The 15,091-nt window shown below is 33.9% G+C and overlaps 3 protein-coding genes across 3 annotated transcripts; 1 reads left to right on the forward strand and 2 right to left on the reverse strand.

Moving 5' to 3' along the window:
- Nucleotides 1–6,555: 6,555 nt before the first annotated feature.
- LOC120636133 lies at nucleotides 6,556–7,745 on the forward strand. The gene is made up of 2 exons (XM_039907440.1): nucleotides 6,556–6,815; nucleotides 7,092–7,745. The coding sequence occupies exons 1-2, from the start codon at nucleotides 6,803–6,805 to the stop codon at nucleotides 7,490–7,492; spliced, it is 414 nt and encodes a 137-aa protein (XP_039763374.1). The 5' UTR covers nucleotides 6,556–6,802; the 3' UTR covers nucleotides 7,493–7,745.
- Nucleotides 7,746–7,766: 21 nt separating this feature from the next.
- Nucleotides 7,767–11,386, reverse strand: LOC120636563 (piggyBac transposable element-derived protein 4-like). The gene is made up of 3 exons (XM_039908100.1): nucleotides 10,260–11,386; nucleotides 8,469–9,555; nucleotides 7,767–7,777 (listed from the first exon to the last, which is right to left on the reverse strand). Exons 2-3 carry the CDS (start codon nucleotides 9,541–9,543, stop codon nucleotides 7,767–7,769), a joined length of 1,086 nt encoding a protein of 361 aa, XP_039764034.1. The 5' UTR covers nucleotides 9,544–9,555; nucleotides 10,260–11,386.
- Nucleotides 11,387–12,278: 892 nt separating this feature from the next.
- Nucleotides 12,279–14,947, reverse strand: LOC120636277 (enkurin). Its single transcript, XM_039907688.1, has 4 exons — nucleotides 14,733–14,947; nucleotides 13,972–14,262; nucleotides 13,686–13,902; nucleotides 12,279–13,089 (listed from the first exon to the last, which is right to left on the reverse strand). Exons 1-4 carry the CDS (start codon nucleotides 14,816–14,818, stop codon nucleotides 12,919–12,921), a joined length of 765 nt encoding a protein of 254 aa, XP_039763622.1. The 5' UTR covers nucleotides 14,819–14,947; the 3' UTR covers nucleotides 12,279–12,918.
- Nucleotides 14,948–15,091: the final 144 nt, after the last annotated feature.

Genomic DNA, 15,091 nt, shown 5'->3' on the forward strand with positions numbered 1-15,091 from the left:
TCTTGACTGCTTTTTAGACGGACGGTCAGAGAGACGAGATTAACGTTAAGTTATTAAATATTAGAGAATAATATATTAATAGCTAGATGAAAAAGAAATCTGGCGTTATGTTTTATTTTGTAAATTAACAGATGTTAATTTATTTATTAATAATTTACATATTATAAATAAAATAGAAAAATGCAATATATTTCGGAATAAAAAAGTTGGTATTAAAGTAGCCTGCAATAAAGTGTAAAGAAAAGATGCCAGCTCTTGTATTCGACCTTTACGTGTTTCAGTATTAATTAATCAGTATTATTAATGTTATCATAATTAAATTATTATAAAAATATTGATAAAAATGTTGCTTCTTTTGCAATAAATACCGTTACCAAAAAAGTCTGATTTATATTGTTACAATATTTTTATGATGGTTCTACTAGAGTTTTATATTTTTAAGAAATGATTATTTGTTCATTCATATAGAATCATTATTTATGGTTCCATTAAAAAAACGTTATGTTATTTTAAGTGCAATTCTTAAATTTAAACTTATCCTTAACATTGTACTTCTATCTTCCCTGAGTATGGAAACTTAAACTGCCAGCTGCTCGGAAACAGTAGTTGTTGAGTATTTTAAAGAAGTTCTTTATGAAATTTAAATATGTAGGTTTAATATTTTATTAAATGCAAAAAAAATACACTACTTGACATAGTTTTGGTTGAAAAAGTAGCTAAAATGAGTAGAGTTATTTGTTAAAAGCTGAAAAGTGAAATCGGTTTAAATTGAATTGGCCATTAATTTGACGTCTCATGACTATCGAAACGTGCGAAATCTTCATCATAAGGTTGAGCATATGTATGTACATATGCTCTGTACCATAAAATTTCTTACAGCTAAGCGAGTACGTGAAAAGTTTCGCTGTGAAGATGGCTTTCTCTGTAAAATGCTCCGCCTCGCGCTCTGTACTACGATTTCGTATTTAATTTAACTGACGTTTGTATTATAAAAATCATCCTTATTTAGATTATAAATTTCGAAAATTGCGAAAATTCAAAAAAAATTATTTATTTATTATTTCAAGTAGGCCTAACATAAGCACTTTTGAAACGTCAAGTCTGTCTGTTTGTAGTGACTACCACCGGTTCGAAAGGCAGGTTCTACCGAGAAGAAGCCGGCAAGAAACTCAGCAGTGGCTCTTTTCAACAATTTACATTTTACATTTTAACATTCTTCATTCTTCATCTCGTGAGAGATGAAAGCGGAGCCGGAAGTGTTTTAGTGTGTTTGTTTGTTTGTCCTTTCTTCACGCCCTCGCTCAGCAACCATTTAACTTGATTTTCAGCATAGGGTTAGTTGAAAGGGCGGATCCGATCACGAGTTTCGTTAAACACCTTAATAAACATCGAAAAAGAATGCGGGCATTAATAAAGATAGGCAGCTAGTAATCAATAAATTGTGGTCATGCGGTCGTTGACGACATGGAAAAAGTATGTCCTGAAGAATCTGCCAATGCAGGTCTGCCGTTTTTCAGCTTTTATCAAGCAACTCATTACGAGATATAATATATTTATCGGTCTCGCTCTTCAAAGGTTTTGATTACGTTAAATTGTTATGTTTTAATAAGCCCTCAACTTTCGATTGTGTCATAATGAATGTACTTCAACTTTTGATTGCGTTATAAATTATAATGTATATATTAATTTTAGCTCAGTAATATTTAAATTTTTGGTCGTCGTCCTCGTTGGGCGGCCCCCAACGAGGTGGACAGACGACATTAAGCGCGTCGCAGGTAGCCGCTGGATCCAAGCGGCTCAGAACCGTGGAACTTGGAACTCCCTACAAAAGACCTATGTCCAGCAGTGGACGTCTATCGGTTGATGTGACGATGATGAATATTTAAATTACAGACGTGTGTAAGTAATGCCCCTATGGAGCTTAGATACACGATGCTATTTTGCATATAATACTAAGAACATATGTTGCTCCATTTACATACTTCAAGAACAAAAAATTTAGTAGTTTATAAAAGTTCTAATGGGATTAGTTTTTAGGTTGATAGACAGGTATTTGATTGAAATTCCACCTTTCGAAATATTTTACACATCCAGACTGATATTTTAGACAGATCTGAAATTATAATGAAAACCTATTTTTATTATTTGTGTATATTGAGAAGTACTTAGTAATTTATTATGCGTAAACTGATTAGCGAATAATTTGTCTGTACCTATATATACAGGTGCGTTTTGTAGATGGACATGATATGGCAGCACCTCCGTTAAACATATTGTATTTGTCTGAGACAAAATAAGTCATAGCTTCTGTGTTACGATTTGATTTTGTAATACGTTTGAAAGTTTTAAAGCATGACTCTCCTTTTGTTGTAGCAGTTTAAGAAAATTGAAATTCGAAAAAAACATGCATAGTTTAAGTCTGAAAATAATTACATTAATTAATTTTATTAAGAGTATATTTTTCTATAGTAGGAGTGTAGCAGCCGTATTACGCGGACTGTCTTGTAACTCGCTTAGTATTCTATATTTTTCTGCAAACTGTAGGAGGTATTTATATTACTTAAATTATTATCTGGTTATTGTTAATAAAAGTCAGTTAACATTCATGTTTAGGTCGAAATAAGAGTGTAAAAAAAATTATAATGAAAGCGGTGATTATGAAATTTGGACTCTTTAATATTCCCTCCAGTTTGCATCGAATACATGATGTCTTCAAGCATACTTAGCCTAACCATATTAAAATATGCATTTATTTTTGTATCTTATAAATATTATACCGCGAAAAATATTTTTTAAAATCGTAGGTTGTAAATTTAAGGTTGTAAGCATGCACATCGCTGCATATCGTTCCAAGATAAATCTTTCCATGTGTCTAAACAACGTACCTGATATATTTAAATATAGCTGCAAACCGTTCGGTTTTATATGGAACGCTATTAGCCCACCGACCCGCATTGGAGCAGCATGGTGGGTATCCGCTCTGAAACCAGCTCTTTTTTTAGGCCTGTCCCCGTTGAATCTTTGATTGGCTGGAGCAGGTCAAGATGCAAAGGTATGCAAGGATGTGTATGCACGTATTAAGATGTACTTAGTTGGTATTCAGGTGAACGCGACCATGGCGGTAGTATTTGGCACGTCCGACGCTGTCGACTCTTGCTGAAACATCCGTTAAGGCGAGGCCAAACAGGAAAGTCCAATCTCCGTCCTTAGCGGCGTACAGGTTTGCGTTTACCGCTCGATTAAAAAGCTTGCTCGAAAACGCACACGTTAACACCGCAAAGCGCCCTAAGGATGTAGACTGGACACAACGCTTTCTGTACATAACATTGATAGATTATATGATTAAGACATTATGGCCATATTATATAAACGCTGTATGATGCCCGTTTTCACTAAGACGAACAAGTAATGCTTAAGTAATGAAGATTCCTAGGCGACTTTTACCTTCCACCAGTCGATTTTTATTGGGCACTCATATAACCTAACTTGCCTATGATTCTTTACAGTTTACGAGTTCCCTGAACATTACGCACCGCCAAATCGGTGTTGTAACTTTAGCCTAACATCGTTAGTCGTCATCTAAGAGTCAGTGGAACGTTTTTTTTTCTACGCATCATTCAAGTCATTTGACGTCCGATTAAGCGTTTCCTAGGTTTAGTGAAAACGGGTATAAGATTCCAATTTATTTAAAATGATTTTTTGATCGTTAGAGTACTAATTGTAACTAAGTAGTGTCTGCAATTTTAAATTAATAGGACATTTTGAAAAACGCGGTTAGTTGTACTGCGTTTTTCTTTCTATTTATTTCTTCGATCAATACTTTAAATTAAAGGCGCTATGAGTCGGCAAAGTTGTCGAAATCTAGGCAAGCTCATCGTCAGGTAAAACATAAGTGACGAAATATCTTATTTAAATTAAGATTATACATAGATATTATAAGTGATATCTAAGATTTACAAACAATCATTGCGAATACACATGAGTACTAAAGTAAACCGCTCACTTTAAACTCGATTTTTTATGGAACATTAATTATTGATCGAATATAATAAATGATATGAAACGATAAATTAAAAAAGAAAAAACATATTTAACGACATCCAGTTTCGAAGTTTCGAACTATCAAATTATAAATTGCTACATATTAGGCTATGTGCATATGTCACATTAAGCAAGGCTGGGTTTACGCTGTACATTTTTAAAAATATTCTTTTATATACAGATATACAAAAGTTCACATGTCTAGCGACATGATAATGAGGGAAATGAACTACTTCATTACGCATATTAAATAGTCTACGAGATTTAGAACGACTACTATACGTGAGGTATCCATCAATTCTTTTGTAAAGTTATACAAAAATGCTCAAATGTCTTAATAATAAAATGAGTATGTAGTTACATTAGTCATTTTATTATCAAGGCATTATTAGGCTTATAATATTATTTTTTTTTTTTTTATTGAAAATCACCTTTTAATATTTTTATTATGTTTAACGGAAACTGTTTACTTATAAGATGACATATTTTCCAATTTATTTGGAACCGGTGATTGCCTAGTGGCGCGAAAGTGGCGGCTTCGGGGGGCCGAGTTCAAATCCTAGCACGCTCATACTTTTCTAAATTATGTGCGTTTTAAGCATGAAAATATCACTTGCTTCAAAGGTAAAGGAAAACCTGTACAACTATCTGAACCCAGCCTTATTTTGTTCACGTTATAACCCTAACATTAACCCGCCACCTGTGATTGACCTACAGTAGTGAAGCTGGTTTTAAAAGGTACGGTTGAAAATTTATGTAACCCCTGTGGGTTTTAAACGAAACTGAAAAACAAAGCTATTTCAGAGAACACACCTCCATTATTCTTATACAAACAATTTTAATTACAACACTATAACCATGTTTTTGTTTGTTTGTTTCTTGTACTTTTTCCAAAGAACCTAGTCTCACAGAAATATTGTTCATCAGTGGCGGGTTAAACGTTATAATATTTGCCTTTACATTTGCATTTAAAACTACGTAGAACATATTGTACTATATATTCTGTGATATAACTCAAAGCAATAACATTAATACTTCTTTAATTCGGTAAGCTTGTTTGTGACGGGAAAATGCAATAATTCTTACTTTACAGATAGAGGCGATAATGGTTGTAAGTGAGTTCATTTGCGGATTGCTGAACTTGACTTTAATCTATTCATTTCATATAAAAATAGAAGTTTCTTTTGTGTTCTGATTGTTGCGGTGTTTCGAAAACCTATTTATTTCGGTGGTTATTTTTATTTTTCACTATTCACATTTCCTTTTAGATTTTTTTATTTTTCTCATTGTTAAACGAATTTCATGAAACGAATTAATATATAAATGCGGATTTCATTTTGCATTCAATAGAAGCACTCAACAACTATAATAGCTGAGTACTCTAAAAATAAACTTTATCAAACTGGCTCGGAACTTGGGCTTTATTACATCATTTACATTACAACACTATATGATAAGTATCCCCATTGAGATAAGTTTGTGTAACACTTCCCTAAGTTATATTTATGTCGCACATAATTCATCCAGGTTAAATAGTTTTTAAAGTTTAAGAGTTCTTACACATTTTCTTTAATAAGTTCATAAGGAGTACCATGAGAACTGTTCGGTATAATTTTGAGAATTGTAAGTACCACAATTCTGTTTTTCCATCGCAAGAGCGATGAAAACATTTACGCCAGCGTGGAGGTTACGTTCTTTTACATTATAACTTGCACCTAAATAAATAATGTACTCTGTGACTACAGTCGGCGAGTTGTATCACCATGGGGGGGCTGGGTCGGTCTGTACAAATTTGACATAACCAGTTTTCGGCTTTCCGTGAATTAATTCACCTACAACCCTTAATAGTTAATATACTGAGAACATAAGCTATCGTTGCCAAATTTTTTGATAGTTAAATAATAATAGTTAAGTGTAATTTTTTAAACGTACGCATACGAATTTGTTTAATAAACGACGATAACTCTGCTGTAAACTTGATGTAGATACAGTACACATCACAGGCATCTGTTGTTAAGCACTCTACAAACAAGACCGCATAAATACCTAAGGATTATGACAGCCACATGATGCAAAGATGTGAAGCAGCTCCAAGCCACTGTTACTAAAGACCTAGACCCTTTGGTAGACCTTGACAAAAGGATGCCCGGTTTCGGTGGGAAGAGTGCTGATTATTTACATATCGTTCTTAATAACTTTAGTGGAGAACGCTAAAGTGTTCAGATTAGGATTATAGTCCGCAATCTAGTCAATTAGGATTACTTACTTGCGTACCTATCTATATCTACATAGAGTTTTAACATTCCATAATTTTTGAATTACGTATTTCTTAATAAACGTTGATGATTTGTACTTACCATTGTTTCATTGCCGTAAACTATATCGACAAGCGTCGTAGGCTATGTTGTATTACTTAGATTATACTTAACTTATTATAATTAATACATTATGATTATTATAAAAACTTAAAATATAGCCTACTCATCTCAATTTTGGAACCGTACGCACTTAACCGATTCAATGCGGTGGACTATTTGACAAACTTTCATGCCTGGCTACGAACAAATGTTTCGTGGCTCCTCTGGGGCGCCCAACGCCAGGCACTTTGATGGCTCCCCTAAGGCGCCTTCCGCCATGTATTGTAATGTATCGCTTTTTTTGTTGTTTCCACTTGCTGTAAGTTTAGTCGCCAACCAAAATCGAACGTAAGCGGTTTTATTGTTCGTTTAGTGTATAAAAAAGTGATTATCTACGTGTATTAATGGAAATGGAAGGTAAGTGACTCATTTATGTAAGGTGTTGTAAACCTTTTTGTAGTTTTCATTGAATTTATAAAACTATACTTATTTCTTTTCTAGTCTGTCGACAAAATTTAAATTCATGATAGATTTTTTATTTAATTACATTTATTTACATAAATTTAAAAGATTTACAATTCAGTTTACGCACTTTTTATTTTAAACAAAAAGTAGTTACAGAAAAATTCGTCGTAATGCTCACAGCAAGTTTTTTTTTTGCTTGATATAAACATATATTCTTTTTTGTTCTAGAATTACCAAAAAAAAGAAAATATATCCCAGAATCACAACTGGAAACGCAATGTGACACTGACTACGAGTTTGTCGAACAGGCTTATTTAGAACAAAATTCCCAGACTTATGATGACTGGGAACCTGGTCAAGAAAATGAAGATGAAATAAATTCTGCGGCGGAAGGTACAAAAAAACCTACGAAAGATTGTGCAACGTACACAGAAATATCCACCAAAGATATTTCAACGTTTACTGAAAATATAATGGTAGAAGATAAAGAACAATTTACGAGTACAACCGTCGTGGATATTCACGCCTGTAAATATTTTGGGAAATTCGTATCTAACGAGTTACTACGTTTTAGTATTAATGAGAGATATATTATAATGCAAAAAATTATAGAAACGCTAAAAAAATAATTTTATTAATAAACCATAAGTTTTAAATGAAAAGAGTTTTAGATGAAGAGAGAGAGGCGAGTTAAATGAAAAGCATCGGTTTTACATAATATTAAGGTTTATTTATTAACATTGTGCAATAATATTACATAATTGTACTTATTTATAAGGTAGATTTTTACTATAATCATTAAAAAGACTGATTTAGTAATTACTAATGAGAATTGTTTGTTATAAGTATTTAAAAATCTTCAATTAAACAAATTATAACATATAGTGTGTGTATTAATTGAAATCATGAAATACCTGCAAGCTAAAAATATCATAAATATTAAAAATTTCTAATACATTTGTTAATATTTATGATATTCTCGGAAGCATGGGGTGAGACATAACCCTGGGAATTCTGGGCAATCAGAACAACCATACATAACCAAGTTTCTTTTTTTAGTTTTGCTATAGCATACTCTGCATCGCTTTCTCATTGTCCTTCCACCACTCTTAGTAAAAGTACTAGGTAAATGTATTTTTCTTTCAACAAGGGATCGTTGTGGCACGGTTGGTGGCTTTAATAAATTTTCTAATACACTTTTTCTAAAATCATATAATTCTATATTCGATTTGCTTATTTCTCGATATAAAAGAAAGCTATTCACCAAACATATTTGGATTAAATGGATTATAACTTTTTTATACCAACGTAAGGTTTTGTGTTTGCAGGAATAATAACTTAAAAGCTGGTCGTGCCTATCAATTGCTCTCATGTATTTATTGTACTGAATTAGTACATCAGGCTTATACTTTATAGTGCGTATTCGGCGACTATTAGTCCCTTTGTAAATGCTTTTATGCTGCGAGCTCAAAAGCAGCACTTCGCGTTTATCCTGCCATTTGGTAACAACAATTTTTTTGGAATTGTGAACAATACAAGATTCACCGGTGTTTAATTTTATATTAATTAAAGTGGGATTACCAGCGCGCTTTGCTCGTAGTGTACCTGTTACGTACGTGTTTTTATCTAAAAGCTCATCTGCTAAACCAACGCTGCTATAATAATTATCAATATAAAGTGAATGGCCTTTATTTAAATATTTTTCTATTAACAACATTACTACTTTTTTTACATGATTTTTTCCACCTACCAATTGATCCCCAGAACCAGCATATAAATGAATTTTTATTACTAGGCCATTCATGTCAGCTAACATATATAATTTAATTCCATAACGATGGACTTTCCCTTTTAAATACTGGCGGAAAGAAAGACGTCCTTTCCACAAAATCAAGGATTCATCTATTGCAACATTATTGGATGGGTAATAAGTTGTGGACATTGTTTCGTTGAACATATCTATTAACGACTTTACTTTAAAAATACTTTCCGGCCTCATTTCATCTTGGACATTTAATGCTCTTAATATTAAATAAAACCTGTCCCTAGCCATAAATGAATGTGGGCTTAGGCGCATTAAATAATGTCGAGACCAATATTCGGCCATTCTATTAACTTTCACGGTACCCATAAATAAAATTATGCCAATAAATACCGTGAACTCCTCAAGACTTATCTCCTTCCATTTTGTAAAACGAGCTTGTGCGGTGCGTGCTGCAATCTTCAATTCATTGCCGCACTTGTTTGTACAGTTTAAAATTAAATCAATGATACGACTATTGAAAAATAAAAAGAAAAAATCTATCGGTGTTTTTCCACTCATGTTATGAGGCGGTAATAAACCAGGTGTGCCCGTAAAAGGAATCTCGGCCATATTCGAGGGGTTTCCATTGAACCAATCGGTAGTAGGGGCTTCCTCAGTTGTATTTTCAACGTCCTGTTCTAACTGATCTTCAGCACAAACGGCTTCTTCATCTTCTGTGTTTTCATTTACCAAATCTTCCAGAAAGTTATCCACATCCTGTGCCAAAATCCCATACAATTCTGCATCACTTATAATAGCATCAATGCATGGCATGTCTGATAAGTTTATATGGCTGGGAGACATCATTCCGGATAACTCCATAGATATGAGATCCCAATTTGACGGGCCAGGTTCAGGGGATGGAGGAGTAGCCATTTTGGTTAGCAACTGAAAAAAATAGTAGAATAAGTTATCTAGCAGTCAACACACTTTATTTTATACGTTATAAAGGTGTTGTAACACAGACGAACACACACACAAACACACACACACTCTCTCACACAGATATACATTCTCACATTCACTGTCATACACAAGCACACACACATACACACTCACACAGTGTTTGTACATGTGAGTGTGTATGAGTGTAAGTGTTTATCTGTTTCGTCGAATGTTATGTATTTAAGCGCTTATGTGTGTGTATGTGGTGTTTGTGTGTCTATGTATGAGTCTGGGGGTGTTTGTCTGTTCATTTGTTTCAAGAGAACACCTTACATAGGGTACCTATCTTTCCGCTTAACGTAGAATTTTAAGTGTTTTACCTCTTACTTAACATTGTGTAGTTAAAGACAGAATAATAAACGAACAATTTAGAAAATTTTGTATTTTTTTTAGTTCTGAACACTGGTCACGAAATGGGATTTTTTCCAAAAACCATAAAATGTTCAATAACTCAAGACTGATTTATTTTGGCATATGAGTGTTCCTACAAAAGTTGTAGCACGAGACCTGTGCTACATGCCCTATCTAGGTTTTCCTCTAACATGGAATCACTCTGTCCCTCATGTTAAATTTCAAAAAGCTCATGTTAAATTTCAATGATTGAAAAGACTAGAAAAGAAAAAAAGAACATTGTTAAAAAAACTCACCTTGTAAAGTCAAGAATCAAAACAGAGTCCAAATTACTAGCCGGGGTAGTCACTGAAGCAAAATCTCGAAGTCCAGATACACAGTCCACAGTTGTTAAAAGGCAAACTAAGAGACTTCAGAAGCGAGCATTAAACGGTCACAACGTGCTTACGTCTGATCACCATAAATAGCAAAACAGAAGTAAACGAAAAAACATCATCGATAGTTAAGTAATTTGCGCGTGAGAAACCTTGTTAAGTGATTTATGGCACCGACTTCTTTTGTTTTTAGTTAAATAACATCTTTCCCTAGCCCATCAATAAAAAGGGTCGGTCGGCACGGCATATTAACAATAAGCAGTAGGGCAATAAAAAGCTTAAAAATCTTTAAAACATCTTTGATATGACTGCATAGCATAACAACAAAAGATAGTGCTTTTCTGAGAATCGTTTTTGTTGTTGTTTCTCACCAAAAATAAACTAAGTACATTGTCTTGATACCTAAGGAATGCAATTACTAGTCCGGTTAAATTTGGACATACTTCGAGAAACTACCTAGTTATTACCATAAACTTGCAAAAGAGCATATCCACAAAGCAAAAAAAGTGAAAACAGATATTTTTTAAATATTTAACTGTCATGATTAGTGCTATTCGTTTGTAACCCTTAATATTAAATAACATTTAAATAACGCTTAAAATGGTTTACCATCCCCGAAGAGTGTGAAATCACGCTACACCTTAAAGCGATTTCTCTGGAAAGGATCTACGTGATAAATAAAGACACTAATATTTTTAGAACACTGAAATATGTACTATTGATAAATTTAAATTAGTCAGTTTTTTGGTTTCAAATATTGGCTCCTCTGGGGTGCCACCCGCCATGCACAAAAGTTACCTTTCATAATTATTGTTTCTATTGAAAAGGTTTACAACATCTGAAATGTCTTTTTTCACGCTATATCTTGAAACTAATACTAGTATCGTAATCTACGTGACAAATAAGGAAACTTTCATTTAGGGCTAGCCTCTGAATAAAGCTTTTTTAGCGGAGTTTTACAGGAAAACATTTTGGCTCCTCTCGGGCGCCACCCGCCATACACAAAAGATACACATGGCGCCTCTGCGGAGCCATCCGCATTGAATCGGTTAATAAGGCTTTCTTGATTTTGAGATACCTACGTGAATAATTAAGTTTTAATACAGGTTACATTTATTATTTTTAATCTTTAGATCCATGTTGATATATCATATAATATTATGTACCCCGTTGTTATTTAAGGAGTAGGTAAGTGTCGCCATCGCTCATAGCATAGCACATAGCTCGGAGAACCGATAGACGATTAAGTCCCAAGGTGCTGGAATGATCGGTGCCTAGCGAGGGAGCCTCTGGATACAAGCGGCCCAGGACCGTGGGTTTTGGAACTCTAGAAAAGATGTATGTGCAGCAGTGGACGTCAATCGGTTGAAGTGAAACCTGTGGCCATCACAAAATAAGAGCAAGCGTTTAGCGATCAAAAAGAAAATGGAAATTGCAACTATAAAATTGCAATTGTTTTTTATTTTTAAAATTGCCGTCATTCATTTAAAGGTATCTCAATCGATCGCTGCGCCGCAATGAGCTAGGTATATCCGTATGTTATACAAACATAAGATGACATATTACTTATTACCTTTTTTTTAAAGCTTATCTTTGATGCTCCATCTCCAAAAAATAAAATGCTGCCGAATTAAAAATGTATCAAGTATAGTCTTACTGCAAGTCCAGTCAAAAGTTCTTTTACAAAAAAAATGCAGTTTTTTTTCTGTGAAGATCTTTGTGAAATCGTAATAAAACTTAAGATAATTTTACTTATATCTTACACTAAAAATGCAATTTGGTTGACAGCTTAGAGACGGACAGATACCACGGGGAATTAACGATTTTTAAGTGCTTTTACTAGTTCATGGCGAGTTACGTAATCATCTAATTAAAACAAGTGATTTCTTTATTAATATTATAATCACAAAAATTTGTATTTTATTGTTATCGAACAAAAAACAGGTTATAAACAACTTTTAAAAGTCACTTTAAAGTGCGACTGTTTTTTATTTTTTGTTTGAAATGTAAGTATAATTTTGGCTTTAAATATTTAGATGCGTTTCAGTATATTCAGGAGTTAGTTACTCGTTCAAGGATTTACCAATCACCCACCATATTAATGGTGTAAATATTCATTAGGTGTGATCTGACCCTCAGAGCATCCTGCAACGCACTCTCCTGGCGAGGAGAACACTTGAGCGAAAGCATAGCCGTGAGTGGCGTGCATACGCACTAAGCTGGAAAATGTTTTAAAACGGGAAAAATCTCCAGTACGAGTCATAAAAGGTAAAGGGTAGGGCTATTTATATCTCGTACAAAGCCTAACCTTAAGCTTTTCAGAACTAATAGATACGGAGATATGATATTTTCCACTTTATATCATCTGCCCGCTTAGTGCATGCCCTGTATGACAACGACTACTAGCCGTCAACAGATCCCATTTATTCAGTTTTTTCAGCAATCCTCTGACTGGAAGCAGACCCACAATTGAAGGTGAGAGGTGGCGCGCCATCTATACTAGCGTTGTCCTCTCTTTGAGTGTCTCGCGTATATCCGGGTTTTGATATATAGATATATAGATAATTAAATAACAAGGTACCTATTCGTATATATAAATGTAAGGATTAGATTCTACTAAGGCAATATCTTTTTCTAATTGCTTTAGCTCTTGTTCCATTTTCGTCTTGCGATGTATTTTTGGAATAGTGTCTGTTAATATTGGAAGTTGTAGGAAAGCTTTCTGCAATAGCTGCCAATTGTATTTCAAGTCCTGGAACAATTTAAATAATTATTTGTTATGGACCTAGTACTCGTTTATTACTATTTATTCGGTATACTCGGCATCTTTATGACTACGCGCACTCGGTTGGTATGGTTTAAATGTCTACTTATGCGGCTAAGCACGATCATATAGAATAGTACTGAATAGTATACTAAGCCACTAGTTACCTATTTCATAAAAGTAGGTACCTACTCAATAGGAACAATTGTATTTTTACACTCAACCTGCATAAAAGGCACTTGCGACCTGTAGGTATATGAGTTGTACTGAACTTGCATGAACGATATTTGCTTCGTGTAGACGATTCGTACTAAAAATGCATAAAAAAGTCTTGCAAACTGCATACGAAACTTACTAAAATTGTCTTAACGCCGCTTGTGACCGGCATAGGAGACGTACTAAACTTGCATAAATTACACTTGCGACCTGTTTTCGAAACGTACTAAACTTGCGTAAACACCACTTGCGAGTTGCGACCTGTATACTAGACGTACTGTACTTCGTTTACGCAGATTAAGATTAGTAAAAGAAATATCAAGATGAGTAAAATATTCGTTTAATTCAAATTCAATATCTTTACTTACTTTAAGAAGTGCCTGTCTCTCTTCTTCGTTGATAAGCTTACACAGGCTCTCCTTGTTCTCTTCGGCGTATCTTATTTTGTCCAGCTCCTTTTGTATGCGCCTGTTTCTTTTAACTAAATATCGCGGCATTTGTCCAAAGTCCTTTCTTAAGCAAAATTCTGGAACTTCTCCAGAACCTTGTATCTTTTTAATATGTCCATCCCTTGTATCAACCAACCTGAAAAAGGATTTCTATTATACCCAATTTCAAAGATTAAATACGGTTTATCGCATTTAAGTAGGGTACCTTGGCTCTACAGGTTTTGGCTTTGTCTTTATAGCCTTTTTTATGTTAAGGACTCTGAAGTTAACTTTAGGCTTTTCAGGAAATTTCCCAGGAGGAGGACGCTTTGGTACTGGCGGTAAATTGCCGGTAGCATAGCATTTGTGGTCAGTCTTTTTGACAGGATGCCCGATTCCATCACCTTTCTTTAGAAATTGCTCAGGTCCTTTCACTGGAGTCTCTGCATATCCAAAAGTTCGCCGCAATTGCGGTATCTTCATCTCTTTAAGTTGTTTCTCCAATTGCGATTCGTACCTGTGAATTACTCAAAAGTTAAAGAACCTAGGTATTGTTATTATATTTTAAGGTTAGGTTCGTTGTGACCTATTATATACAACGAACCTAACCCAAAAATATACCTATGAACCTTATGCGTTATTACCTATGATAACGACTTAGTCACAATTAATTATTTAGTGAGTGTGTTTCGTTCGCTAATTTAAGTATAACGCTTAATTATTGTTTAAGTATGTTATCATCATCATCATCCCACTACAAGGCATGACTTTCCTCGTCATGTAAAACTACCAGGCATGCAGTTTTCCTCATTGTTGTCGACGTTTTCGATGTTTTTTTTTTGATTAATTTTTAAAACGCACCTATTACCGAAAAGTTAGAGGTGCCCAGGGATTGTGGAACTCTATCTTACCCAAAGGAAGCCTGAAGTCCTAACCACTTTTCTTTAGGTATGCAATTAGAAATGAAGTACTAAGAAAATAACGTACCTTGGGGTTTTAGGTGGTTCTGGGGGAGGTTTATCCAATATTGTATAAATCACTTCGTCGTGCTGAATTATTTTTACGATAGACATGATAAATTAAAAATTATGATCAAAAGAAAAGAAAAAGTGGTAATTAAAAATTCTACCAAATGCTATGATTATACTTTGATAGCTTTGATTTAACAAATAATTAGATCTCCTAGCTACTGAGTTGCTACCCTTCTAACAAAAATATCTATTTATTTACTGGTCTGTGATCATTTAGATCAAACATCTCTTTATCTACTTATTCTAATTTATCCTTTATTATTCTACCCTTGATTTAATGTAGGTAAGTAATTTGTAAGCTAACTGTAATCTACC

The sequence above is a fragment of the Pararge aegeria genome, chromosome Z (genome assembly GCF_905163445.1).
Source record: "Pararge aegeria chromosome Z, ilParAegt1.1, whole genome shotgun sequence".
In the NCBI taxonomy this organism is placed as follows: domain Eukaryota; kingdom Metazoa; phylum Arthropoda; class Insecta; order Lepidoptera; family Nymphalidae; genus Pararge; species Pararge aegeria.

What these genes read in the sequence shown, in the direction of transcription:
- LOC120636277 (XM_039907688.1), bottom strand. Translation starts at nt 14,818, where the DNA reads ATGTCTATCGTAAAAATAATTCAGCACGACGAAGTGATTTATACAATA. An exon ending in GAACCACCTAAAACCCCAAG is followed by an intron (nt 14,263 to 14,732) that starts GTACGTTATTTT and finishes AGTAATTCACAG; the next exon opens with GTACGAATCGCAATTGGAGA. An exon ending in CCAAAACCTGTAGAGCCAAG is followed by an intron (nt 13,903 to 13,971) that starts GTACCCTACTTA and finishes ATCCTTTTTCAG; the next exon opens with GTTGGTTGATACAAGGGATG.
- LOC120636563 (XM_039908100.1), bottom strand. Translation starts at nt 9,543, where the DNA reads ATGGCTACTCCTCCATCCCCTGAACCTGGCCCGTCAAATTGGGATCTC.